Below are 26,587 nucleotides of genomic sequence, written 5' to 3'. Positions count from 1 at the left end.
ATGTTTATATGTCTAAAATTAGGTAATCAAAATGTCACTCTTGGAAGTCTAAGTCGATGGCCAGGGATGGCTTTGCCTTGGTCTCTGTTTTGTTACAAGTGCCTAACAGCTCTTCTTGCTTTTGTGGTTGATGCTGGGCTTTATGGAAGAACCCCTTTTAGGAAGGGATTTAAATATGGAATATTTGGAGGCTTTGTGTACAGGCCAACAGGAGAGAAGGATATAAAAGGAGTGGAGAAGCTGAGGCAAAGTTATGGCATGGACTCCACTTTACTGCTGTTTACTGCAGAGAACTCTGGTGTTCTCTATATTGATTCAAGCACCACTTTATGCTTGTAATGCTCTGTCCATGCAAGTACTCCTGACACTTCACAAGTATCCCCATGACTGTTGTGGGCACACTGAATCTGAGCAATCCTTGTGCATGGCTCCTCCTGTACAGGCTCAATGCGAGCTACTTCAGTGCCGGCATCTGTGGGGACGTGCAGGTGTTACTCTTTAAGTGGCTTTCCATGCCTGCTCCAAAGTTCTCTTTCCCTTCAGGTGATGGCTCTGCCACCTGTGCCTGGAGTAGGGTGGTGACAGACCCAAAATTAGTCAAGTTAGTTTTCAGCTGGTCTTGGCTCCCTCAAAGCTTCCCTGCTTCCAGTGAGAGGAATGCAGGGGACAGCCTTCCTGAAAGTAGCTTTAATTTTAAAGTTTTGATTATGCTTTAAAATGTGAATGTGAAATATGCTGTAAAATGTGAAAAGATATCTGCTTCTGCAATGCCAAGCAGAGCAAGGTTAGTGAGTACATTCTGCACACACAAACAAAATAGTGTTCCATAAGTGAATGTGTGTACTTCTGCTGGGAGGGGGCTTGGGATGGCTGTGAGGCACGTGTTCCAGACTAGTGAGACCTGAAAAAGGGACACTAGCAAAAACAGTAATGTGACCCCTGCCTCTTCATGGCCCTCAAACAACCACTTGTGCCTCTTCCCACCTCCTCACTGACGAATCCAGGGGGTGGGGGTGGGGGAGGAGGACACTGTATAAAATGGACAGATGTGGGGGGGTGGTGGTGTGAAACTAGCTGAGAGTCATGGACTTGTCTGGAAGCGTGTCCCACTTGCAGGTGAGTGTGTACAGACTACTCTGGTTTTTGGAACTTAGCGGGAGAAGCAAAGAGAAGGAAATGAGTATGTTGTGATTATGACAAACTTTTAAAGTTATTGCACATTGAGCTGGCAGAAAACTTTCTGTGGATGTCTTTGACAGAAAATAGCTTTTGGCAGATGTGGAAATTTTTGCAAGCTACTTTTTTTTTTTGTAGAAATTTTTGACTTTAATTAGAAAGATCAAAACTGAACTTTTCCCTTCATTCTTCAGTTACCAAAAATGCTAAAGACCAACTTTGAACATATACTTCCCTGCAAAAATTAGTTTTGTTTTATTTCTTCTTCCAGCTCTATTGCACAAAATTCACAACATTAGCAAATATATTTTTATGTTTCTAATTTCTATTTTAACAGCAAGCACCTGACCCATCTGGAGCATCCCTGTCCAAAGGCAGTAGCTGGACTAGTTGTAGTGAGCTTAAATCTAGCTCTCTCAAGGGACCAGAGTAGCAGCCATGTTAGTCTGTATTCGCAAAAAAGAAAAGGAGTACTTGTGGCACCTTAGAGACTAACAAATTTATTTGAGCATAAGCTTTTGTGAGCTACAGCTCACTTCATTGGACTACATCTGATGCTCTCAAAAGCTTATGCTCAAATAAATTTTAGTCTCTAAGGTGCCACAAGTACTCCTTTTCTTTTTTTTCTCTCTCAAGGGAATAACTCCTGGCTCTCAGTCTTGTGTAACTTTGTGGGCAGGACAACCAATGGAAGGAGCCATTGGAACAGGCCAAATATGTAGGTCATATAGTATTGCATATAGTCAGAGTGGTTATATTGTACCTTCTTTATATTAATAAGCTTTCAGGGCTTTGGGCACTACAAAAACCCTTCAGGTCAATAGCTCAAAGACTAACACATGCATGCTGCACCTGCTCCAGGGAGCTGTGATAAAATTATGGGATATATCACAACGCACAAGTACTGCAACAGTCGGAGGGACCATTTTGTGCACATGCTGCACTGGCTCACTTAAAGGAGACAGGCTAGGATGGAATGAGTGGCCATCAGAACACTTTGCTGTATTGATGGTTGAAAAATTGTATTGATTTGTTGAATAAAATTTCAAGAAATGTTACCATATTCAGATAAAACTTACTTCATTAGGTCTACTTAACTGCAGTGCTTAACCTTGGAATTGTTGAATCCTCTAATATAGTTGGTCCTTTAGATGTAGAATCTATAGCTTTATCTCTCAGCAAGTACAAAATGGGAGCTGTTTGAGTATGATCAGGTCTCGCACATAATGAGGAAATGAGAGAATAAATGGACCTTGTACTGCACTTTCATTTGTTTATCAGAAATTGATATTTAGCTTCATCTTCTACCACAGATGGCTCATTCAGAATGTCCCAAGCAACATGTTTGCCATTGGAAAAACCTGTATCAGTGTGGCTCTCGGATCTCTGAATAGAAACAGGAAACATTAGGCTATGCTGTAACCTAGTAGCAGTTAAAATGTGAGCCTCATATGATGGCAGCAGAACTCCTTTCCTCCTTCAATGAGCTGTGGGATGACTGCTTTTCTTGTATCCATGAAATTAGTATCCTGTCCTGAAGTACCAATTCTGAAGAAAATGTTATGCTAAAGGCTGGCTAGTCTTTGTGTGAATTTTTTTTCAAGTTTAATAATATTGCATTCTTTTCTGACCAGTGGAAGAAAGAGATCCATTCTACTTATCTGCAGAGTTGACACCCATGTAAAATGTTCCAAATGATAACGCAAGTCTTTCCCACCCCTAGCATTAGAAAAAAAGATCTATTGTTACATTGGGTATTATCTGAGGCAAAGGAGTTATTCATAAAACTTGAGGGGGAAGTACTAGGCAGGGTGTGAAACCAGACTTACTAGATTGACAGCCTCAAAATAACTCTAGTAGCTGTGCTTGTTTGAAGCACAAGTTAAGCTGATAGCAGAAGCAGTGGAATTAGCTGGCTTATTAATGGTTTTGTATTTTTACGCATAGCTTAGAACTATCAAGTTGCTCACAACTAGCTTATCATATACTTGTCGTCCTTCTCCTATTCTTTCCTTAGACTTTCAGCACTACTAAGGCACTTACTTTGGAAGATGACGAATACATATGCTGTAGTAAAGCACTGGAATTGCAGTAGCGCCTAGGAGCTCCAGTTATAGCCTTGTACCCTATGGTGCCTTGGTGCTGTAGAAACCAAAAAAAGTCCCTAGAATCATAGAATCATAGAATCATAGAATATCAGGGTTGGAAGGGACCCCAGAAGGTCATCTAGTCCAACCCCCTGCTCAAAGCAGGACCAAGTCCCAGTTAAATCATCCCAGCTAGGGCTTTGTCAAGCCTGACCTTAAAAACCTCTAAGGAAGGAGATTCTACCACCTCCCTAGGTAACGCATTCCAGTGTTTCACCACCCTCTTAGTGAAAAAGTTTTTCCTAATATCCAATCTAAACCTTCCCCATTGCAACTTGAGACCATTACGCCTCGTTCTGTCATCTGCTACCATTGAGAACAGTCTAGAGCCATCCTCTTTGAAACCCCCTTTCAGGTAGTTGAAAGCAGCTATCAAATCCCCCCTCATTCTTCTCTTCTGCAGACTAAACAATCCCAGCTCCCTCAGCCTCTCCTCATAAGTCATGTGCTCTAGACCCCTAATCATTTTCGTTGCCCTTCGTTGTACTCTTTCCAATTTATCCACATCCTTCCTGTAGTGTGGGGCCCAAAACTGGACACAGTACTCCAGATGAGGCCTCACCAGTGTCGAATAGAGGGGAACGATCACGTCCCTCGATCTGCTCGCTATGCCCCTACTTATACAACCCAAAATGCCATTGGCCTTCTTGGCAACAAGGGCACACTGCTGACTCATATCCAGCTTCTCGTCCACTGTCACCCCTAGGTCCTTTTCCGCAGAACTGCTGCCGAGCCATTCGGTCCCTAGTCTGTAGCGGTGCATTGGATTCTTCCATCCTAAGTGCAGGACCCTGCATTTATCCTTATTGAACCTCATTAGATTTCTTTTGGCCCAATCCTCCAATTTGTCTAGGTCCTTCTGTATCCTATCCCTCCCCTCCAGCGTATCTACCACTCCTCCCAGTTTGGTATCATCCGCAAATTTGCTGAGAGTGCAATCCACACCATCCTCCAGATCATTTATGAAGATATTGAACAAAACGGGCCCCAGGACCGACCCCTGGGGCACTCCACTTGACACCGGCTGCCAACTAGACATGGAGCCATTGATCACTACCCGTTGAGCCCGACAATCTAGCCAGCTTTCTACCCACCTTATAGTGCATTCATCCAGCCCATACTTCCTTAACTTGCTGACAAGAAGGCTGTGGGAGACCGTGTCAAAAGCTTTGCTAAAGTCAAGAAACAATACATCCACTGCTTTCCCTTCATCCACAGAACCAGTAATCTCATCATAAAAGGCGATTAGATTAGTCAGGCATGACCTTCCCTTGGTGAATCCATGCTGACTGTTCCTGATCACTTTCCTCTCCTCTAAGTGCTTCAGGATTGATTCTTTGAGGACCTGCTCCATGATTTTTCCAGGGACTGAGGTTAGGCTGACCGGCCTGTAGTTCCCAGGATCCTCCTTCTTCCCTTTTTTAAAGATGGGCACTACATTAGCCTTTTCCAGTCATCCGGGACTTCCCCCGTTCGCCACGAGTTTTCAAAGATAATGGCCAGGGCTCTGCAATCACAGCCGCCAATTCCTTCAGCACTCTCGGATGCAATTCGTCCGGCCCCATGGACTTGTGCACGTCCAGCTTTTCTAAATAGTCCCTAACCACCTCTATCTCTACAGAGGGCTGGCCATCTCTTCCCCATTTTGTGTTGCCCAGCACAGCAGTCTGGGAGCTGACCTTGTTAGTGAAAACAGAGGCAAAAAAAGCATTGAGTACAATTAGCTTTTTCCACATCCTCTGTCACTAGCTTGCCTCCCTCATTCAGTAAGGGGCCCACACTTTCCTTGGCTTTCTTCTTGTTGCCAACATACCTGAAGAAACCCTTCTTGTTACTCTTGACATCTCTTGCTAGCTGCAGCTCCAGGTGCGATTTGGCCCTCCTGATATCTTTCCTACATGCCCGAGCAATATTTTATACTCTTCCCTGGTCATATGTCCAAGCTTCCACTTCTTGTAAGCTTCTTTTTATGTTTAAGATCCGCTAGGATTTCACCATTAAGCCAAGCTGGTCGCCTGCCATATTTACTATTCTTTCGAGTCATCGGGATGGTTTGTCCCTGTAACCTCAACAGGGATTCCTTGAAATACAGCCAGCTCTCCTGGACTCCCTTCCCTTTCATGTTAGTCCCCCAGGGATCCTGGCCATCTGTTCCCTGAGGGAGTCAAAGTCTGTTTCCTGAAGTCCAGGGTCCGTAGCCTGCTGCTTACCTTTCTTCCCTGCGTCAGGAGCCTGAACTCACCAACTCATGGTCACTGCCTCCCAGATTCCATCCACTTTTGCTTCCCCCACTAATTCTACACCCGTTTGTGAGCAGCAGGTCAAGAAAAAGCGCTCCCCCTAGTTTGGCTCCCCTAGCACTTGCACCAGGAAATTGTCCCCTACGCTTCCAAAAAACTTCCTGGATTGTACTAGGCACCGCTGTATTGCTCTCCCCAGCGATATCAGGAAAATTAAAGTCACCCATGAGAATCAGGGCATGCGATCTAGTAGCTTCCGTGAGTTGCCGGAAGAAAGCCTCATCCACCTCATCCCCCTGGTCCGTTGGTCTATAGCAGACTCCCACCATGACATCACTCTTGTTGCACACACTTCTAAACTTAATCCAGAGACACTCAGGTTTTTCCACAGTTTCGTACCGGAGCTCTGAGCAGTCATACTGCTCCCTTACATACAGTGCTACTCCCCCACCTTTTCTGCCCTGCCGGTCCTTCCTGAACAGTTTATAACCATCCATGACTGTACTCCAGTCATGTGAGTTATCCCACCAAGTCTCTGTTATTCCAATCACGTCATAATTCCTTGACATCACCAGGACCTCCAGTTCTCCCTGCTTGTTTCCAAGGCTTTGTGCATTTGTATATAAGCACTTGAGATAACCTGTTGATCGCCCCTCATTCCCAGTATGAGGCAGGAGCCCTCCCCTCACAGACCTTCCTGCCTGTGCTTCCTCCCGGTATCCCGCTTTCCCACTTACCTCAGGGCTTTGGTCTCCTTCCCCCGGTGAACCTAGTTTAAAGCCCTCCTCACTAGGTTAGCCAGCCTGCTGGCAAAGATGTTCTTCCCTCTCTTCGTAAGATGGAGCCCGTCTCTGCCCAGCACTCCTCCTTCATGGAACACCATCCCATGGTCAAAGAATCCAAAGCCTTCTCTCCGACACCACCTGCGTAGCCATTCGTTGACCTCCACGATTCGGACGGTCCCCTACCCAGGCCTTTTCCGTCACGGGGAGGATGGACGAGAAAACCGCACCGGGCGCCTCCACTCCTTTAAATCCTTCGTCCCAGAGCCACGTATTCCGCAGTGATCCCTCAAGGGTCGTTCTTGGCGAGGATCATTGTGGGCCCACGTGGAGAGCAGGAAGGGGTAGCGATCCGAGGGCTTGAGTAGGTCTCGGCAGTCCTCTCCCTGTCTCAGTGCTTGCAAGCACTTTAAGAGAAGAGACATCAGTTGGTTAAAGGGGGAGCACAAGCAACAACGACACAGTACAGGTTAGGATGATAAGCACTGGCCTCAACATACCACCTGCCAACCAGTTATCAAGTCTCTTGTAGACATTAGGGCAATGCTTCAGGCTGCTGTAGTGCCTTCCATCTGAAGGTATCAAAACTCTCTACAAACACCAACAAGTTAAACCTCACACCAGCCCTCTGAGGAAAGGGAGTATTGGTATACCCATTTTATAGATGGGAGAGGGGGGGACCTGAGGCAGAGATGTAAAGTAACTTACTCAAGATAATGCAGGAAGCTAGTGGCACAGCCAGGAATAGGAGTCAGGCTGGCTCCCATTCCTATACTTTAATCACAATGCGCCCATTTTCTTTGAGATAATGGTAATGCAATCAAATGGCAGTAGTCCACAGTAATACTATAGCAAATGTTAAGTGACTGGAAAGATAACTAGTATAGGGTACCTGTCTTATCTGCATTCTCAGGCCAGAGTACATTTAATAGCAATTTAACTTCAGTTTGTTGATCTGTTAGTATTATAGTTTTAAAATAAAATTAGCATTAAAATACGCTTCCTTATGTCCAAATCAATGTACATAGTTCATGTTTTGTGATGCTGTTAGCATAGACAACTAAACATGCTCACTGTTTTCATGTTGGATTTCTTCATATGGGTAGTTAGTCAACAAACATTACAAAGCAGAACTGCACAGAACTTCAGTGCTTTTATTTCAGTGCACTTTCCAGTATGTCACAATACAGGAAATAGGCCATCAAACTTAACCCTCAGAATGCTGGTGTATTCCAGACACTAGCTAATCAATGTTTAGGATGTGGAGTACGGTACATCTGCAATCTGTAAGTGCTGGATAAAAAGCAGGGAGGTTGACTGTCTAGGTACAAAGATATCATGAACTTTAATAATCCAATAAGAAATGTTGGCATTGTAGATAATTCCTTAAATCTAATACTACTGTGGTAAGGTTTCCAAAGCTCAGTGCTTCATTCTTGCTCTCTATTGGTACCAGTCCCAGAGCTGTATTGATGCTGCTACTCATGCCCTGGGGTCAGTTATAGGACTGCCCTTCCTAACTGAACTGGTGGGATGAATCTACTTTATGCACAAGCTGGGTCCACAGTAGACCTGCCAACTCGTGTTGCCATTTTGCCCTACAGCCACAGTGGGGCTGCTCTAAATCATTTTAGTATGTCCCCTGGATACCAATCCTGCAGAGCCTGGCTCTGCTCTCAGAAACAGTGGGACTCTGGGAGATATAAAGCCTCCTTCCCCATGCAGAGTGGGACAACATTGGGAAAACTTTCTGACTCATTAGTGCTGTTCCACTAATGTTCCAGCCTAAATCATGTTAGCACTAAACTGGGCTCTAACTTTGCTGGAAGAATATTTAACTGAACCTATATTTGGTGTGCTTATAAACTGTAGATACTCTTACATGAGATGTTAGGAGCATATTAAGGGACGATACAATTCTGGGCACACTCAACTTGTGTAGTGTAGACCGCCTGAGAGTTGCTATTTAAACTGATTGTTGTTGAACAAAGCCAGCTGTGTTCAGCTCCTTTCAAAACATGGCAGGAGTTTGTCAACAGGATGCTTAAACCATGGGATTGGAGAACAATACAATGAGGAGCTTGATGTCTGTTGAAAATTAAACAGCCTGTGCCCATACCCACATGGCAGGCAGAGGAAAATCCCAGTGCTTCAGGAAGTGGTGGTGATGCTCAATAGATAGCACTCAGTCTTTATGGAACCACTGCCTTAGCATTAGGGTGAAGGCGAAGTGGTGAAGAGAAATATGCTGTTAGAGATGTAGACCTGGGACATAAAACCAAGCTCCTGATTATCCAGGGCCATTTAAAAAGAAGTCCATGATAGTATTGCAAGAGTAAGGATGTTACCTTGGCATCCTGGTCAAATCAGTTTACCTAAAATTCTCTCTAGTTTCACTAACCGTCATATGCAGTTGCTTTTCCATTCTGGTTGTGGCTATATTTCAGTGGAGAAGGAGATGATCTAATAGTCTTAAAGGATTTTGTACTTCCCAGAAGATCCCAGTGTTCTTTGCCAATGTAACTATTAATTTGTATTGCAGTAGCACCTAGAGGCTTGAGCTCTGGGCCCTATTTAGTAGACGCCACATAATGATAAGGCTTGCCCCAAGGAGCTTATAATTTAAATGGACAAGACAGGGGGAAAGGAAGGATTATCCCATTTTACAGAAGGGGGGGCGGGAATTGATGCACGGAGGGAGTATGATTTGAGATTAAGGTCATACAGGGAGTTTGTGGCAGAACCAGGATGTAACTACAGGTCTCAAGAGTCCTAGGCCAGTACCTTACCCGTACAATCCTCCTTTCCTGAACTGAAACATGAATACTACATACGGGTCATGGTCACTGTTCCCTCTAAGCTGTGAGCGTGTGCACACGCACACAGATCCTAAACCACATGCACACGGCAAAACACTGTGCGCACAAAGTTTTTTTTGTGCACGTGGCCTGTCAAAAATTAGAGGGAACATTTGGCATGGTCACCATCTCTAGGGTGAAATGAAGGAACTGTTTTAATACTGCATAACAGCCCTTCACAATAGCTTTAAAATAGGTTGTGAAGAATATTTTTCTAATGGAAACAATGGCCTTTTTATGAGATGGCAGAATGTGATAACCAGAACTGGGTCTTAACCCTGGTGTCCTGGAACAATACCCTATCTTATAGGAGGGGTGTGTATTGTTTGTTTGTTTGTAAGGCTTGTGGATTGCTTTCGGCCCTTGCATTTATATAGCACTATTCATCCAAGTCCTTATTAACATAGTAACTTCCTCTTTTCTTGGGTGTTGGGACTGTATTACACAATTCATGCTAAAGGAGAAGTATAAAAACAGGTAAATTAATTTATAGTGTGACTAACACTGGTTTACACTTTAACTTTATCTGAGCTTCTTTCACTGAAGGTCAAAAACTTGCATATAAATGGCTCTATGGGAAGAACGGCTCATAAAAGTCCAAGTTTAAATGGGGGAAGGGATGGGGGAATTTTTATTGCATTTAACCACCTCACTGGCTTTTAAATACTGGGTAAATCTGGAAGGAAATCTGCTTTTAGCTCTCCTACTTTGCCTGGGACACTATGGCTTTTGTTTGTCTAAAGGGCTGAGTTCAATTTAAAAAAAAAAAACTGCCTAGGTAAGAATAATCTTGGCAGGTTTATGCAAATATACAGCAGCTCCACTGATTGTCTTGCTGCTACACTCAAGTATGTGCAGAAACAGAGTGCTGAGCTGTTTATTGGTAATAGCAACTGTATCACCACTGTATTGCTCGTGCTAAAGTTGCTATAGCATCCCCATTCCATGAGTTCTTGAAATCTCTTCCTTTTCATGCTGTCCCTACCGCCTGCAAAACCAACTCCCTGCCAAAGCTACACTTCAGATGTCGTCTTGTCCCATTAAAAATCGTTAAAATGATTTTAAAAACTTAATGTTTAAAGCCCTCAAACGGAAACTCAGCTATATGGGAAGGGCAGCCTGCACATTCCTACAGCAACAGAGAGAGCACTTCTGAGAGCAGGCAAGGTGAATTTCTGTCACTCTGAGATCAGGTGTGCAGCTACAATACTAGCTAGTAATGGCGCATAGGGAGAAACAGACCTGTAGCCAAGCAGCACTCAGTGTCTTCTGGACTGGTTTGATCTTTCAAGGACTTGCCACTTGTTCTTGAACCCTTAATCATGTTCAGAAGTGGGTGGCACAAAATGCATGAATTTATGCTGTGATGGAGTCCTGATAGCTCAAAACAAGGCCTTGTTCTCATGATGAATCAGACTAATTCATGTATCCCTTCCCTCCTTATAAAAGACTTAGTTCTGGCTGCTGAATTCCAGTCCTGTGTAACCAAAATACAAAGATTAGATTCAGAGCCATATATTTTTATTTTTTTTCAAATTCTGAGGGCATGTTTGGACCAAACAATTGGTTCTGTCCATTGGAGATAGGAGCCCCTTATGAAATTTCCAACTGGCTCTGGATACAGATCAGAGGGGGTTTTCTGTTTGTTTGTTTTTTTAAACCAAAGTTCTAGAACCAGAACATCCCTGAATTCTTTATCAGGCCTGTATCTACAGGAAAATTTAACGGGATGCCAGATTAGTTTGAGACTAAATTAACAGCAACTATTAAATGGGAAAACTTGAAGTGGTACAGAATTTAGATGCTATAGCTAAAAAGACTTTGGTTTCTGTAATATTTTTTTATTTCCAGTGCAAGCAAGGCTGTAGCTGGAGTATTTCAGTCATATAAAGTGGACTACTAAACACTGTGTGCAAAAATAGTCGGAGGAAAATATGGAATTCTAGTTCAACATTTCTTTCCAGTAGAAATAGTTGTCAAAAATGCTACATCATTCATAGTCATTCAGTAGATGGTGACATGGGATGCTTTTCACTGAAAGACTTAATGGTGTGGATCTTAAAGTTACAGTGGGCAAGACACAATCTAAACTAGATACAGAAGAACCCCTGACAATGCAATGCTGGTTAAATGGGTCTCTTCTTCTTTTCAGGTGAAGAAGATAGCAGCAGAATATTATGACAACCTTCCTCAGCACCAATCTTGGGTTCGAGTTCTTTGGGATTTTGTTTTTGATGACACCATTGGTCCTTACTCACGGATTAAGAGAATATGCAAACTAGCAACAGAAAACCAATAGATTTGCTTTAGTGTCTTCATTAATATTGTTTAAAAAAATCCAAAATTTGAGAACTTGAGTTTTCAGAGCTAAAAATGATCTGAAGAAATATTTCTATGCACTTACCTTTTCTGTAGTACTAAAGGTGATGAAATATTGAAGCAAACCACAGGTACTGTCTTTTAGAATACTGTAACTTTTATTAAAAGGATTTTTGCTTATGTAACATTGCTCTTTGGCAGGATATCACACATGTATGTTTATAGCAGAGGCTACATAGATTCACTATCCTTTGTATCTTAGTGAAACTTTTACATTTTAAATCCATATTAAACATTTTTCCCCCCCTTTTCATCAGAATCATGCATGGGTGGTGCGAGATTCAATTTAGACCTGTCCTGGGATGCAGAATGCTTCTAAGCTTGGGAGGAATGGAGAAACATACTTCAAACAGGTGGCTGGCTTGCCTTAATAGGTCAATGCAAGCAGGAGGCAGCCTGGATTCAAGAGCAAACTCAACCTCTTGCTCCATTGGATGGATGAGGGCTAGGGCTGTATTATACATGCTACTTCAAGTACAGTCATCTCTGAGCTACATCTTGGTTTCTGAGCAGATTACAGCTGGGTAAACAGCTACTGCAATATTGCTGCCACATCATATGGGATTGGGAAGTCAGGGACAGACCCAAAATGGAGTAGATGGGGAAAAAACGCTGGAATCTTATTGCCATGAGCAACACAATGGTATGATTTGTTACATCCAGTGAAGTTATCTGGACAGTGACTGTACAAATGAAGATGGAACTTTATTTCCTATTCTCATTTATGTCAGATCAACAATCAGTATAGTGGAGAGACTGCTTTTCAGTTTGCCAAGCACACTCCCCTTGCTGTTGAACATGTGAGTCAGAATAAAAGCCCGCTCGTTCAACTTTCTCTGTAATTAGCTCTGCAGGGCTAACCTCCTGCCTGAGATGGTTGCAAGCATGATTCAATCCATATAGTACATATGCATCTGTTGAATAAGAATGGCGCCATTATGCCTGAGCACAGAACCATAGTCTAAGAGTAGATCAGCCATAGCCTTTCTGGGCTTAATGCACTCAGGGAAAAGCCATGAGCTTCTATTCTCTTAGAGGTGCAAACTGAGAAACAGGGTTTCTAATACCTTGAATTAACATTTAACATCTTACAGGATAACTGCACTATGTGCTGAACTGTTAACAGACTAGCTTAAGACTAAACACCCTTCTACAATGTTATCTTACTTTAAAGCATCTGTGAATCATTTTGTTGGTACAGAAAAACTGTACATAAATGTCTAAACTTCTATTTCTAAACATAATGCTCCCTCCATCCTGCTTCATTCTGTCTTGCTGCTTTCAGTTTATGATATAAACTAGCATGGCAGATTTCTTAACCCTGCCTGAGAGATTTATGGAAGATTAATAAACAGGATCTCTATTAAGTAAACTTCTAACATTACAAGGCACCCTGACCCTCTCCTAATTTCTTGGCTGTCTTTGATTACTATTGAGCAAACCATCTTCCTCTGTTGTATCAGCTGCTACTTCATTACTTGCCTCTATGCTGCTTTTTCTGTTTTGCTATTAATTTAGCACTGCTCAAAGAGAGGCCAAAAGCCTAATAAAATACTACATGCTCTTCAGCTGGGAGACTAGCTGATTAGACTTCACTCATGAAATAAGAAGTTTGCACAATTCAAGTGATCTGGGCTTTTAAAAAGCTGACTGCAGGAGCTACTGCTTCAGTAGCAGTTGTGGGTGGAAAATGACTGTTTTAATAAGAAGTGAGCTCAAACTGTTTGATTTCTCTCAATGATCCAGGGCAGGAGGATAGAACAAGGGTTCTGCTCTTGTAAATCTTAAACAGACCTAAGTTAGTAGAAATTCTCAAGCCTATACTTGGCTGAAAGAATAGCCCATACTTATTGCACAAGTGGTAAGAGCTGAGTGGGTAGGCAGTGCTGGACTACAGAAAATAAAGGTCAAATACCGGGTACCAACGTTGCCTCCAGGCCTGCGGTGTGACAATGCAGAGGTTGAAATGCCCAATCTCAATTGAAATGTTGTCTAAAGGCAGCCTCTAAGCTTTGCCTGGAGTAGGGTCATGTGAGCAGCCATGGGAAATTTTTAGAACATCAGTAAAGCTGCAACAGCGTGGCTGCAGTTATTAACTGTCACCTACCCTTGCTCTGAGTAGGCTGCAGCCTTCTTAAAAACAAAACAAGAAAGCCTTTACAAATTAAAAGTCAGGGAATGGGGTTGGGGTTTTTGTGGGGGAGGAGGGAGGCAGGAAGTGAATGAGTGAGAGAGTGGAGGGGTTAGTGGTGGTCTGAGTGGAGCAGTGGGACTAACTACTGGTCAGTAAATGTTACTGATGACAATATGAGTTTGCAGGGCTGTGACAGACTCTGGGATGTGGTATTTCCAGATTCTAGAAGCCTGTTTGCAGTCTGGCCCTGGTCAACATAGATGGAGGACAGAGGTAAGATTCTGTGCCTCAACTGCTGCAGGAAGATGGGGCTAGCAGCCAACTGTTCCCCTCCTGGAGCTGCTGCTGCACAGCTGGCATTGCACTACTATGAGTGGTCAGGGAAAGGGGAGTAGGTAACGAGTTGCCTGCTTGGACAGATTCTGAAATGCTGGTTAATGCTACATTGATGGGCCTCTCCTGCTTGTTTTTATTAAAAATGAATGTTACATGAGATTTCACAACATGCAGGCAGCCTTGCTCTTGTGTTCTCACCAGAGCCTCCAAAACCAGCAAGAAAACCCATCACAGCAACACAGTGAAATTAAAGTGCAAAGCTAGAACAACTAATGAACAAAACCAAAAGCAGGGCCATATGGACAATAAACAGTTTATTACCAATATGAACATAGATACTGTGGTGCACTGACGTACCGTTTTAATATTGTGATAACTGAGTCAAAGACCTTGTCATCTGACAACTAACATGTCTCTGTTTCTTCTGGTGATGCCACAATACGTTTCTGTTGGCAAAGGGTCTTCATTTACATTGCAGACTACCAGTAAAATTACTTTGAAGTCATCTATTAAAAGCAAATGGTTCACGTTTTCTTACCTACTACTAAAAAGAAACATAATACATTTAAATAAGCAAATACAAAATACAAAAAAAGGATGACAAATCTGATGTGCCATGTCAGATGAAATCTAAAAAATCCAGAAATTTAAAATTTAATATTTTCTTTAGATTAAGACTTTTAAAATGAAGCAAATCCAAGGCAGCAGCAAGCTTCAAAGTGTGCTCAGTCTGCTAATAAAAAGGGTTTAAGAATAAAGACAGTGCAGGTGTCCTCTTTCATCATCTTGCATGACTTTGGTACACTTAGAAATGATCCAATCTTCCTAGCATCCTTAGTACCTCGCAGATGCTGTGCAGTCATTATGTTGTACTGATTCTACTCAACTCCTGCCTTATGGCTGGAAAACCAAACCAAAAGGTTAATTCAGACAACTACTCCCAGTGACAGGTGGTAAATACTCAGAGCCAATGGCAGAAGTAGTGTAAGTTATACACTGGTAAGAGGTTTCAGAGTAGCAGCCGTGTTAGTCTGTATTCGCAAAAAGAAAAGGAGTACTTGTGGCACCTTAGAGACTAACAAATTTATTAGAGCATAAGCTTTCGTGAGCTACAGCTCACTTCATCATCCGATGAAGTGAGCTGTAGCTCACGAAAGCTTATGCTCTAATAAATTTGTTAGTCTCTAAGGTGCCACAAGTACTCCTTTTCTTTTTACTGGTAAGAGGATGCCAGTAACTTTCATAGCAAGAGGGGCAGAAGGGTGGGATTGCAGCTGGGGAAAAACAAGAGGAAGCAGTAAAAAAAGTGTGTGTGGAAGGCTGGAGGGTTGAAAGGGCTATTCTATTTTGTACCTTCTTACACACGTCTAATGATTGTTTCTCCTGTTAAAATTTGGCCCCGTGCCACCCCCAAATTGCACTCCTTGTGTCTGCTCCCGCTCCCACTGAAATCAAAGACAAAACTCCCACTGATTTCAATGGCAGCACAATTAGGCTGCCTTACACCACCATTTATGTTGCCCCAAACGGCAAAGCTTATTCAAATAGTATCAAATTTTTCAATGCCTTTTAACAATACATTGTATTAATACACACACAAAAATAAGGATCACATTTCTATAATACTGTTTAGTGCTTTATAAGTTAAGCCTCACACTGCCCTTATGTGTACATATGTACAGGTCAAGTATTTGGGTCATACAGCCAGGTGGGATCAGAGCCAAAGAATTCTGACTCCCTTTCCTCTACCTAACAAATGGACCACACAGTTGATTCTATGCTAGTGTCTGATGTGCATGGAAAAGTCTTACAACTTCCTATTGACAGTCGCAGTCTATAGAAATTAGTATTCTTTTTATGTAGTTTCAAAATAATTCTAGAAAACTGTATTTTGCTAGAATATGGTTAAAAAACAAGCTTAATAGACACAAATCTTCTGAGATTTAGTTTATGATCACTGCAGCTGTTGGAAGGGGGGTTTGGCCCCAGTGTTATGCTATTACACGCGTTGCTGGATGCATTGTGGGGATTTCTCAGAACCATCACCCTGACACATCAATGCTCTGATTGGTACCACCTATAATTAATAATTCTCATACAGCAAATTAGGGGATGGAGTTGTAAACACTAAAACAAGATTTCTTCTTGCTTCTTTTCAGTTGCCTTAGCAACAAGTTCAATGACCTCAGCAATTCTGTAATGGAGTGTTTTTATTGCTGTATAAACAACATCCTTTGGTCTTGGAACAGTACTAGGTGATAGGTGTTTTCTCGGCTAGAACAGCAGCCAGTATCGGAATCTAGTTAGCTTGTTTAAGGTAGCGCAAAACTTGCTGAATGAACAAAGCCACACACATGTGGACAAACTCAGTTTTGTTCTATGTGGGAATTTAAAACCCTATTTTATTTACCACAGGTGAGAATTCATAGCATAGCAGAGTAACTGAAAGACCAAGGACAGCAGAACTTCCTTCTTTCTGGTCTGCATTTAAACCAGTGCTGAGCATCTCAGACATGCATGGAAGAGTGCAGTCTTTGTATTGCTGGTAAAAATACCTTACATGAAGCTTTGATATATATACACAGTTGACTATGAAATCAGGATGTCGGGTAAAAGCTAAGCCATCCCCAAAAGGCAACGCAAAACTGCTGAAAAGATTCAGACTGAATGCCTTGTGTTCAAGCTTCAGAACAGAGCACAGACAAACAAGGCATGGAAAAATGCAACTGAGTGATCAAAATTCAGTAGATAGTTCTGGGTAGATACTTCTGTCTCCTGTGGTTCCACTCCAGCTTCTGAGCAATAGTCACATCCATACTTGTCACATCTATTTCATATCTACATATAACTAATACATATTTAGCAAAGAGCTTCTTGGAATGTAGTTGTAAAATTACTTTCTGGGGAACTCTCTGCAGCTTTTATTTTCTTATGTGTTGAATCTGAGTGAAATCTCTCAGGATCAAACTTATCAAAATACATTATTTTTCTATTTCTTACCATCAATGATCTCTTCTTTCACTTTGTGTAACTCTCTTACAACTTCCTCCAATATTTCCTGATGAGACAAAACAAAAGATATACTTCAGAATTCCATGGCCTCCATTATGGGCTGGTCCATATAGATGATAAAAACCCACTATTGCTGCCAGCTAAATAACTTTACTCCTTTAACTCCAGTGGTTCTGCATTCCGGACCTGTGTTCTGACTACCAAAGGGGTTGAGTTCTGTACCTGTTGATGTACCAGGGAACAGGGGGTGGCACTGCTGCACAAGCATTTTGATCCAATAACAGTGGGAGTGTTTCCCTTTGAGCTTCAAGGAACCACTATGATCTACTCTGATCTTCTCCATAATAGGAGCTTTGTAAGTTTGGGCAAACAGAAAGGCAAAAAGTGATGTTTCTATCTTCATTTAGCCTGACCAGTTGCCCTTCATGTATGACAAACACAAAGGGGAAAGACAGCTACCATATCAAATTCCCTACGCTCAAAAAACCCACTCACTCACTTGTTTCATTCGATCAAAATCTAAGGCATCCATAGCCACATCATTGCTGCTGCTCACGGGCTTCATCCTTGAGAAATGGAAACAAAGGATAAAGGAGCAAATCAATTCTCTGCAATGTTTACTAAGCCATGTGATGTTTGCTACTGTCATTATGATTAAAGCATGTTAATAGTCACTGGCTGCAAAACACTAGATCAGAAGTTCTCAACCAGGGGTCCACAGCCTGGGGAGGCCTTGAGCTGGTTTCAGGGGGCTGTGGGGCCCCACAGCTGAAGTTTGGGGCTGAAACTGGGAGCAGAACCACAGGAAGCCCCAAACCTCAGTGCCCCCTGGGGGTCTGAAGCCATGAGTGAAGCCATGGGGGTGAAGCTGGGTGTCCCGCGCCCCGGTTGGGCTGAAGCCCAGTGCCCCCGCAGGGTGGAAGCCAGGAATGGAGCTGCGGGGCTGAAGCCCTGAGCCTCGGTGTCCCCTTCGGGGCTGAAGCCAGGAGCGGAGTCACTGGTAGTGGAGCCACCAGTACCCCCAAGCCCTGGTGCTTCCCTCAGGGCTAAAGCCCCAAGCTCCAGTACCCATTATGGGGCTGAACCCGGGAGCAAAGCAACGGGGCTGAAGCCGCGAGAACCCCAGCGCTCCCCCTCAGTCTAAAGCCCTGAGCCCTGGTGCCCCCACAGGGCAGAAGCCCTGAGCCCCCCACCCTGCAGCTGAAGCCCCAGCCTTCCCATCCCCCAGCCGGTGTCTGAAGTCCAGAGCCCCAGCCCCCTCCTGCCACTGGGCCCTGGAGTTTTTATAGCGTGGGGGTGGAGGGGGGGCTGGGAATGAGAAAGAAAAAGGTTGAGAAGCCCTAACCTAGATGAAATCCCAACACACAGCTCTTGAGTAGGTTAACTTTTTAAAAAGTTCCATGACTCCCTCTTGTGCCATTCAGGAGTATTTTGCAGCCAGCGTATCTTGCGAAGCAAGCCGCACTATACTGTGACAGCAGACTGCAGCTGATCACTACCATCCAGCAAGAGAGCTTGTTTTCTAATCTTAAAATGCAGCGGAAAGGCTGAGGAGTAAATTAATATGTAACACTTTATCCAAAGAGTTCTGATCAATAATATTAAGTTCTAGATAGTACTTTAAAGTGCAGTCTTCAAGGCTGTTAATTATTTACAGTGACAAGGCAGGTGAGGTAATATTTTTTATTAGACCCAACTTCTGCTGGTGAAAGAGACAAGCTTTGGAGCGTCACAGAGCTCTTCTTCCAGTCTCAGCACTGAGAACATTTCTCAGACCTGAGGAACAGCTCTGTGTAGCTCAAAAGCCTGTCTCTCTCACCAACTGAAGTTGCTCTAATAAAAGATATTACCTCTCCCACCTTCTCTCTCTAACAGCCTGGGACCAACTCGGCTACAGCAACACTGTGTAGTTAATGTAGCAGTGCTGGAGGTTTGCAGGATCAATGGCTAACTCAAACATTTGAAAATTAAGTCTCTCCTCCACACCTGCATTTCCTAAAAAATAAACACTGTCTTGACTGCTCAGGACTTAGTCAGCTGCTAAAATAATGGTAAAACCAAAAAGTGATGCTTGCTTAACCTAACTGTATTAGTGAATGTAGTCAGCAATCCATCCCATTGCTCAGTTCTGCCTTAGGCAGGCTGAGTGGTAAGGCTGTGCAGCACAAGCTGTGTTCCTTGGCCCAGCATCCCAAAGACTTCAGGTTTGTGTAACTACACCAGAGTCCTGTCTCTTTTCTATCGCCAAGGGCAACCGCAATGGACATTATTGAAAGGGCTGACCTCAAGAGAGGCTTGCTTTGTTAAAATAGCCAGTAGAGGTTATGAACCCTTTTTTGAAATTGGTGACTCTTTACGAAATGTTTTAGAAAAAGATCAAGTGGCCTATGCCTAATGAGAACATTTCAACCTCGGCTCTGCTATTGTCTTTAGGCACAAGTTCTTTCTTAGGCAAGTCTTGCATTGATTCCAGTGGGCCTTTAGCCCAAGAAAGAGCTGCACAACCAAGTCCTTTGTGTTTCCTAAATTCTGATCCTTATGCTGCTCAAGTGAGCTATGAGCAAGATTATGAGTGGGGTTTTCTGAAGGGATTCAGTGGTCGTCTCACTCTGGTTGTGGTCAAATGCCGACTGACGCTGCTGGAGCAGAGCTGGGCCAACAGGGAGCGCTTTTGAAAATCCCACCCACAAAGTATATGAATGAGAGAACAAGCAGAGTTGTTTCTTGTGTTAGACCTAGAACAGAACGTGAATGCACTTCCCACTGAACATCCTCCAAACAGCAGTGGTCTTACAACAGTTACTGTGTGAAAACTTGGTAACTAGCTTTAGCTCAGCATTTGCAAGGACAGGGAATATTATGATCATCTGAATCTAATGAAAACTGGCACATCTTTAATGGCTGACATTGTATGGTGGATCTGCGATAGACCCAGGCAGCCAAATTTTGCCTTTAGTTACACCTGTGCAACCCCACTGAAGTCAGTGAAATGTGGGGCAGGATTTGACCCTGTTCTTTCACACAGTATGCACCGACATCTGCCCTCACCCACTTACTTTTCTGTGTGTTAACAACACTGTAGCACAAAATAACAGTGTCAAATAAGAGAAAGCGTTCGTTATTGAAATGAATAATTTAAAGCACTATGTTCCACCTCCAACCCCTAACTTATTCCAACAACGGTCAGAGCTCTATACAATAGTCACATTGTGGTACTGGCCAAGGAATGGAAGGAAGCCTCTTTCTAACTTCCTAATGTCACACTTTAACCCTTCAATACTGGTGATCAATGTTCTGTGCCTGTAATTTGGCCATTTGGATGGACAAGTTTTGTTGGACTCCTCCCTTTGACTTTCCCATCTACAAAAGCAGACCCATCCTGTCTCCTCTTTCCTGGTTGCCCTCTCTGGTGGCTCCTATGCTGCACTCAGCTCATTTTTCCTTCCCCACTCCTCGCTGCACGTGTTCCTTACTGGATGCAAAAATAATTTCTCCTCTCTTTGGTGCAGATGGATTCTGCTTTTGAGTGTTCTCATGCGCTGGGCAATGAAAGTGTTTCCTGTTAGGAAGGATCACCCGGAAAGATCTGTTGAGGAGGGTTCTTCTGGCTGTTAGGTGATGAAGAGACACACCAGACAGGCCCTTATCTTCCCTGTGGCACAGAATACTCCCCATTACCCAGGAAACAAGAGACAGGGCCCCAATTTAGGAGAGCACATAAGCATCACTTAATCTGAAGCATGTGCTTAAGTCCCGTTGACTTCAGTGATACTGAAGCATATGCTTACTTGAATGAGGGCCCAGGGGCAGAAATCCTAGGGCAGTTCATGGCATTACCACTCACTCCCTGAGCCAAACTTTCTTTGATATCAGAAATTGCAAATTCACAATCACTCTGCCCAATTGAGACCAGCCTCTGGCTCAGAGCTAGTAAAGCAGCGGACAGGAGCAAAGCACAACAGGCTGAGGACAGTCATGACAAGGACAAATGAATGTTAGTTGCTGTACCAACGACAACATGATTTCCCGAAGGACAAGCTGAGACAATTAAGAAGCCAGATCATTTTTCAGTACTTAGAAGGTAGTTGGGATTGTATGGGACTCTTAGCTTCAAGACTCTTCACTGATGGATTTCTATGGCAATGGAATGAAATAAGACATGAATTGAGCACACGTTATGTAGATAGCATGCTTACAGTCCAGACTGTGCTACTATTCTAGAGAGTAACCCATGCAACTCACCTAGAGAGTAATGAAGATACAGGCTTTTCAACAGAATTGCTTCTTTCCCATGGCTTCTTCCCAGGGTCTGTAAAGTAATAATGAAGAATTACTGTTTGTTCTGTTTCTTCCCTTGCCAGTAAAAACATGGAACTGTTTTTCTTATATATTTATTCATTCAGCTGAGATGGAGGCTTTTCAGAGATGTATCCAAGGGAGCAGATAGGCTAGCAATAATGAATAATAATGACTGCTACTTTTAATTGGGACAGTATTAGTAAAAATCTATGCAGAGGAGGGGCAATGACACTTGATCCCCTTTAGCTAGTGCCAAGCAGTTAAGTGATGTTTAACCTCATACTAAAAGATGTGGAATTCTGACTTTTGCTTTTTTAATACAAAAATCACTCAAATAATAAAAGAAGAAATATGGAATAAATACTATGAGTATAATTTTAATTAAATTACAATATTTTCATTTTGTTTTTCTAGACTTTTCTACATTTAAAGGGCCTCTTCTACTAATTGCGACAACTGTTTCATTGAAATGACAGACATGCAGCTCTCCAGCTGGGGACCATGGGCCACTAGTGGTCTCTGGACTCCGGATCATCCCTGGTGGTCTGCAGTATGAAGCATTTTGAGAATAAAGCAGTAGGATTCTGGGGAGCTGGGTCTACAAGAGGCTCTCATGCTTACAAAGTGGTCTACAGAACAAAAAAAGGTGGAGAATCCCTCTGATAAACCCAGTTAAGTGGATTCTCGTGCGTATGTCTAATATCATGAATAAAAAGGCTATTTACATTTTATAATATTTAGTTCAAATGTCAATGGGAGAACAGAACTGCAAAGTGTCTGTATGACTTGTAGATGATCTGTGGTTTAATCTTTTGTTCTCAACTTCATCACTGAAAACCACATTATGTTACGGGCCCAATTCCGTTTGGTGCTGAGCCTCTCAAACTTCCTTCGTTTGGCACGGCACCTTGTGGGATCAGGCCCATTGTGAATAGCAATTGCATTAAGGGCCAGATCAGATGGTATAAATCAGTACAGCTCCCCTTAACTCCCATAACGGAAGCGTACGCAGATACAAGCTAATGGGAGATCTGACCCTTAGAAACCCAGATCCATATCCCCAAAGGTATTTAGGGGCCTAACTCTCATTGATTTCAGTGTGTGTGAGAATCTGGGCCCAAACAACTAGATTCACCGTTCTGTCTTTATGCTGATCTGAGAAGAAAATTCACATTCACCCTTTATTGCTCAAAAGAGATTTTAAAACAAAAACTATTTGTAGATGTTCTGTTAGTAAATCCCCCTTACTCAGAGCTAAGATAATCAACCCAGATTCCAATGGTAAAATGTTTCACTGGATTAAGGAGAAGATGAAGAGTGCTAATAATTAGATTTAGTACCTGAAGAATTCAGCTGCTGGCTAGGGCCTCGTGTGACTGGTGAAGGTGAGGTGCTAGCATCTTCCTAATAAAGAAAAATAAGATGTTTCTTAAATTTCGACTCAACATTTTTCAAGTGAACAGTCACTGATGGACATGATGGACTGTGCTCTCCGCTCATCCACAGAACAGGCAGTGTCAGTGCAAGCTTCTTGCCCATGTGCCTTAACCCTGACACGAGGGGACCATCTCGAAGGTGAGATGGTAGGTCACTCCCAAGTCCATTTAAACTCTGGTCGCTCCACTAACACCACCAAGGGGAAACATTTGGATGGGTGGTGTTTTCTTTTTCTTTTTAATGGGAACACTTTTCTATTAGGAACTCAACTGAAACCTACCAACTCAGGTCAGTGAACAGAGGGCAAACGGTAACATTGCTTGTCCTTCTGTGGGCAATAAATGGTACTGTTCCTTTCCTACCTACCAACCACGGCTGGTCTCATGCTCATGACTGAAAGGTGTTGGCTGCCATTGCCCATTCTTTGAGCTAACTAATCCCAAAGTTCAGAAACTGTCTGTATTGCTGGAGAAATACAGGACCAGATACTGGTCTGTTACCCGCGTATAATTCCACTGATTTCAGCTGGATTGCATGGGAGTAAGTGACAACAGGATTTAGACCAATCTTTCCACAAATGATGGTAGTAGCAGTTTCAGTTTATTTAGCTATCCTAACTAGGACAGTCAATATTTCTTCATAGAAATTGGGCTGAAGTCACTAGGGTTTACATAAGGGTAAAAGAGCAGAATCGAGAATCTTTACAAAAGAGCAAAATCCAGACTAATGTATTTGATCTGTAAATATTATTTAAGAGCTTCCTATGACAAAGCACTAAACATGTCAGCTAAAATGAAAAAGCAGTCCGTTAGTTTGAATGGCTGCTGGCTTTGCATTAGGCTTGATAGACGGTACCAAAGCAACAATAAAGGTATTGCAAAGTTGTTATTGTTGCACAATCCATGGGTGAATTCCAGAACCATCACACTAAGGAAGGCCAGTTACAATGTGACTCAACTAAAGGTCTGAGTGGAATATGAGTTAATGACAAAGCAAATGGCAAAGCAGACAGTAGCATTTAACAGCTGAGGGGGAGCAGAATCTGGGTAATTGTGCCTTTCATTTCTAGGTAAATGGTTCAAACCCAGGCTTCGGGAAAAGCTGTGAGCACAGTGGACGGCCATAGTGGCAGCCTCAGCCCTGCTCACCTAGCTAAGGATCATGCAAAATCAGCCTTCATTCTCACGGAGTGCAAGCACCCTCAGCATTGCTATTGCAGCAAGCCTCTCCAAATATGGTGGGAAGCCCTGGGGTAGGAAGCCCTCCCATGCCCAAAAGAGGAGAGGGAGCAGGTGGTGCTTTGTCTTTGAGGCTGGTGGCTCTCTGAAGCTGCAGCAGCAGTGTGCCTAAGGCATGATGCCTCCGGACTTTCCTGCATTGGCAGTGAGCCTCCACAGCATGGGGCTCTGCCTTAAAGGCACTACAAGGCCATAAGCCAATAGCAACAGCACAGATGGGAGTCTCAGCAGAAAGGCAAAGGACTGCATGGGAGTGGTGACTGCACTACTCCTGTCCTCCTAGACATGCTGCCTCTATGGGATGTCTATACTGCAATCAGAGAGGTGACTGCAGCATATGTAGAAATACCAGCTAGCTTTGATATGTACTCAAACTGCTAGTCCATGCTGCCACGGCTCTGCTGCTATTGTCATTTGAGCTACTTAGATCAAAGCTAGCTCAGGTATTTCTACACATGCTGAAGTCACCTCTGATTGAAGTGCAGACATACCCTAGGTATGGTGATTAGTGGGGAAGCTCTCCTGGGCTGTAACTGTTCTGTGGATAAACAAAGGACTTCAGTCTCCTGGCTGATAATGTGGCTGCTTTCACAAGCACCAAGTTCACTTTAAAATTCAATCAAAACCGAAGCCTTCATTTAATCTTTTAGAGGACAACTGAAACATTCAGCAGCACACGGACAGAACGGTTCAAACAGAAATGCACTGAAACTACTATCCCTCCATGAGCCCAAATTTCATACTGTTTGATCTACCAAACTGACACAAGTGGACACTTGATGATATAGAATGCATTTACAAAGATACATTACAGCTTTTGAACAGCTCAGTGGCTAAAGTACTGTCCCCCTCCCCATTAGAAATCTGCTTTAAATGTAATCTGTCATCTGCAGCGAGCTGATTTTTGCTTTACAGAAGGGTTAAGTAATCTACTTTCCAAAGCCATCATGTATAATGGATGACACAGGTCAGTTCAGCTGATGTCTGCTGCCCAGGGATGCAACAAACTTGAACTAAAATATGTGGAACTGATTTGAGATGAGATACTAATAGGATTTACCATACCAGGGGCTTTTCCTTTTGGGTGGCACAAATATTCCTGAAGGATAAATGAGGGGGAGCCTCTTCAACCTTAAAAACACCACTGTGAGCATAGTGTGAAGAGGCAACCACTGACGTGGTTTAGACAATATCTGGTCTGTGAACAAACAAGAAGGGATTCTTGTTTCTAAGTACACTGGAGCAGTTGAATTTAGCTTGTGTGAACATCTGCTAGTCATTTTATTGTGTGTGCAGTGGGCAAGGATGATGCTTCCAGCCTTCAAGCGATGGCAACATATCAGCTAGTTTGGGAGATCCCTTTTTGCTTCTCAGACACACAACACTGGTGAACGTTTCACTTACGTTTTGGCTTTCCTCTTCCTTTTTGTCAGCTGGCTTGTCTGACTGTGACGCTGCTTTCCTCCTTTGCACAGGGGTAAAAAGGTAGGACAAAGTCAACCCTTTAGAAATGCATTTCCTGCACAAGGCTTCAATTGTCATTTGAAAGACTGATTTCTGCCTTGCTGAGGATTATCTTTACTGCAGTGGAATTTCTTTAGCAGAAGAGGCTGCACAAAGGATTTGACCAATGGTTAAGAATCCAAACTAGGCCTCTGTGAAGCAGGATCTTCAGGCAGGGGATCAATATTTTGAGTCAAGGTTCCATACAGAAGTACAGGGTTGTACAGTATAAAGGAACAGGGGTAATGGAAATGTACATGGCACTGAGCAACTAAGAGGCAATTTCTTGCAAGGTATAGGGCTGCTTCTACAATAAAAAGAACTGGCACATAGGCTACTCAGGTGGATGTTCTAATACTGGGCCAGATTATTTCCCCCCTAAATCCACACGCAGTGTGGACTCTCCATGTACAGAACTCACTTGTTCTGCCTTCCCCACCCCTGACGCAGAGAGCACAATCTGTAGGCCCAAGGATCTGCACATGGGCATGGAGATGTGGGGCTGGGGGAAATGCACATTAACCCCCCCCCCACACACACACGCCCCACCACCCTCAAAGGGCATCCACAGAGCAGCTAGTGCAGACTGGGGACATGTTTAGATTTCCAATGTGCCACAATCTCCACTGAGTGTGGGCTCCAGGGTAGCAGGAGGTGAGGGAAAGCTCTGGCTGCTTGGAAGCCAGGAGGGGGCCAGAGCCAGTAGTCAGGCCTGGGCTTTCACATGGATAGCCCTGTGCCTCTGGTGGATCCTGGGAAATTCTGAATGCCCAAAAGCCAATCCAAAGGCTGTAGAACTGCTAAGCCCTCAGGTTCATGGTACCTATAGCATTCAAGGGCTTTAGAGAAAGCTGAATGAAAAATACCTGAGCTGAGATCAAGATTATGTATTGCTTTGTCAGCCTGAGACAGGGCAAAGCATCATTCTCTACGTGGCTCAACAGATAAACAGGTTACAAACAGCTGTGATTTATACACAGGCTTGAAAGGATTCGATTTTTATTGGTACATGTGGGTAAACATCAATTTCAGTGTACACATAGACA

The 26,587-nt window shown here is 43.3% G+C and overlaps 2 protein-coding genes across 10 annotated transcripts in view; one reads left to right on the top strand and one right to left on the bottom strand.

Moving 5' to 3' along the window:
* DEGS2 (delta 4-desaturase, sphingolipid 2) overlaps positions 1–11,839 on the top strand; it is a 32,203-nt gene extending 20,364 nt beyond the window's left edge. For 2 of the 4 annotated variants that reach the window (XR_006281888.1, XM_038406725.2), the window contains exon 3: positions 11,356–11,839. Coding sequence is in view for 1 of the 4 variants with exons in the window: in XM_038406725.2 (XP_038262653.1) it covers positions 11,356–11,502 (147 nt within the window). In the remaining 3 variants the exon portion in view is untranslated. Of the gene's footprint in view, positions 1–1,513; positions 1,588–2,489; positions 2,839–11,355 lie in introns of those variants that run through there. The other 2 variants (XR_006281889.1, XR_006281890.1) reach the window with 2 other exon arrangements.
* A 2,512-nt stretch (positions 11,840–14,351) lies between these two features.
* Positions 14,352–26,587, bottom strand: part of EVL (Enah/Vasp-like) — a 223,797-nt gene continuing 211,561 nt past the window's right edge. For 3 of the 6 annotated variants that reach the window (XM_043515960.1, XM_043515961.1, XM_043515962.1), the window contains exons 8-14: positions 25,443–25,503; positions 22,704–22,767; positions 21,307–21,373; positions 21,139–21,198; positions 17,564–17,630; positions 17,053–17,110; positions 14,352–14,952 (exon numbers count right to left, since the gene is read on the bottom strand). In XM_043515960.1, the coding sequence (XP_043371895.1) occupies positions 14,915–14,952; positions 17,053–17,110; positions 17,564–17,630; positions 21,139–21,198; positions 21,307–21,373; positions 22,704–22,767; positions 25,443–25,503 (415 nt within the window). In that variant the 3' untranslated portion in view covers positions 14,352–14,914. The remainder of the gene's footprint in view (positions 14,953–17,052; positions 17,111–17,563; positions 17,631–21,138; positions 21,199–21,306; positions 21,374–22,703; positions 22,768–25,442; positions 25,504–26,587) is intronic. The other 3 variants (XM_038406724.2, XM_038406722.2, XM_038406723.2) reach the window with 1 other exon arrangement.

Source organism: Dermochelys coriacea, chromosome 6 (assembly GCF_009764565.3).
Source record: "Dermochelys coriacea isolate rDerCor1 chromosome 6, rDerCor1.pri.v4, whole genome shotgun sequence".
NCBI classification, from domain to species: Eukaryota; Metazoa; Chordata; order Testudines; family Dermochelyidae; genus Dermochelys; species Dermochelys coriacea.
Note: the sequence above shows the minus strand (reverse complement) of the source record. Positions and strands in the feature narration are given on the sequence as shown.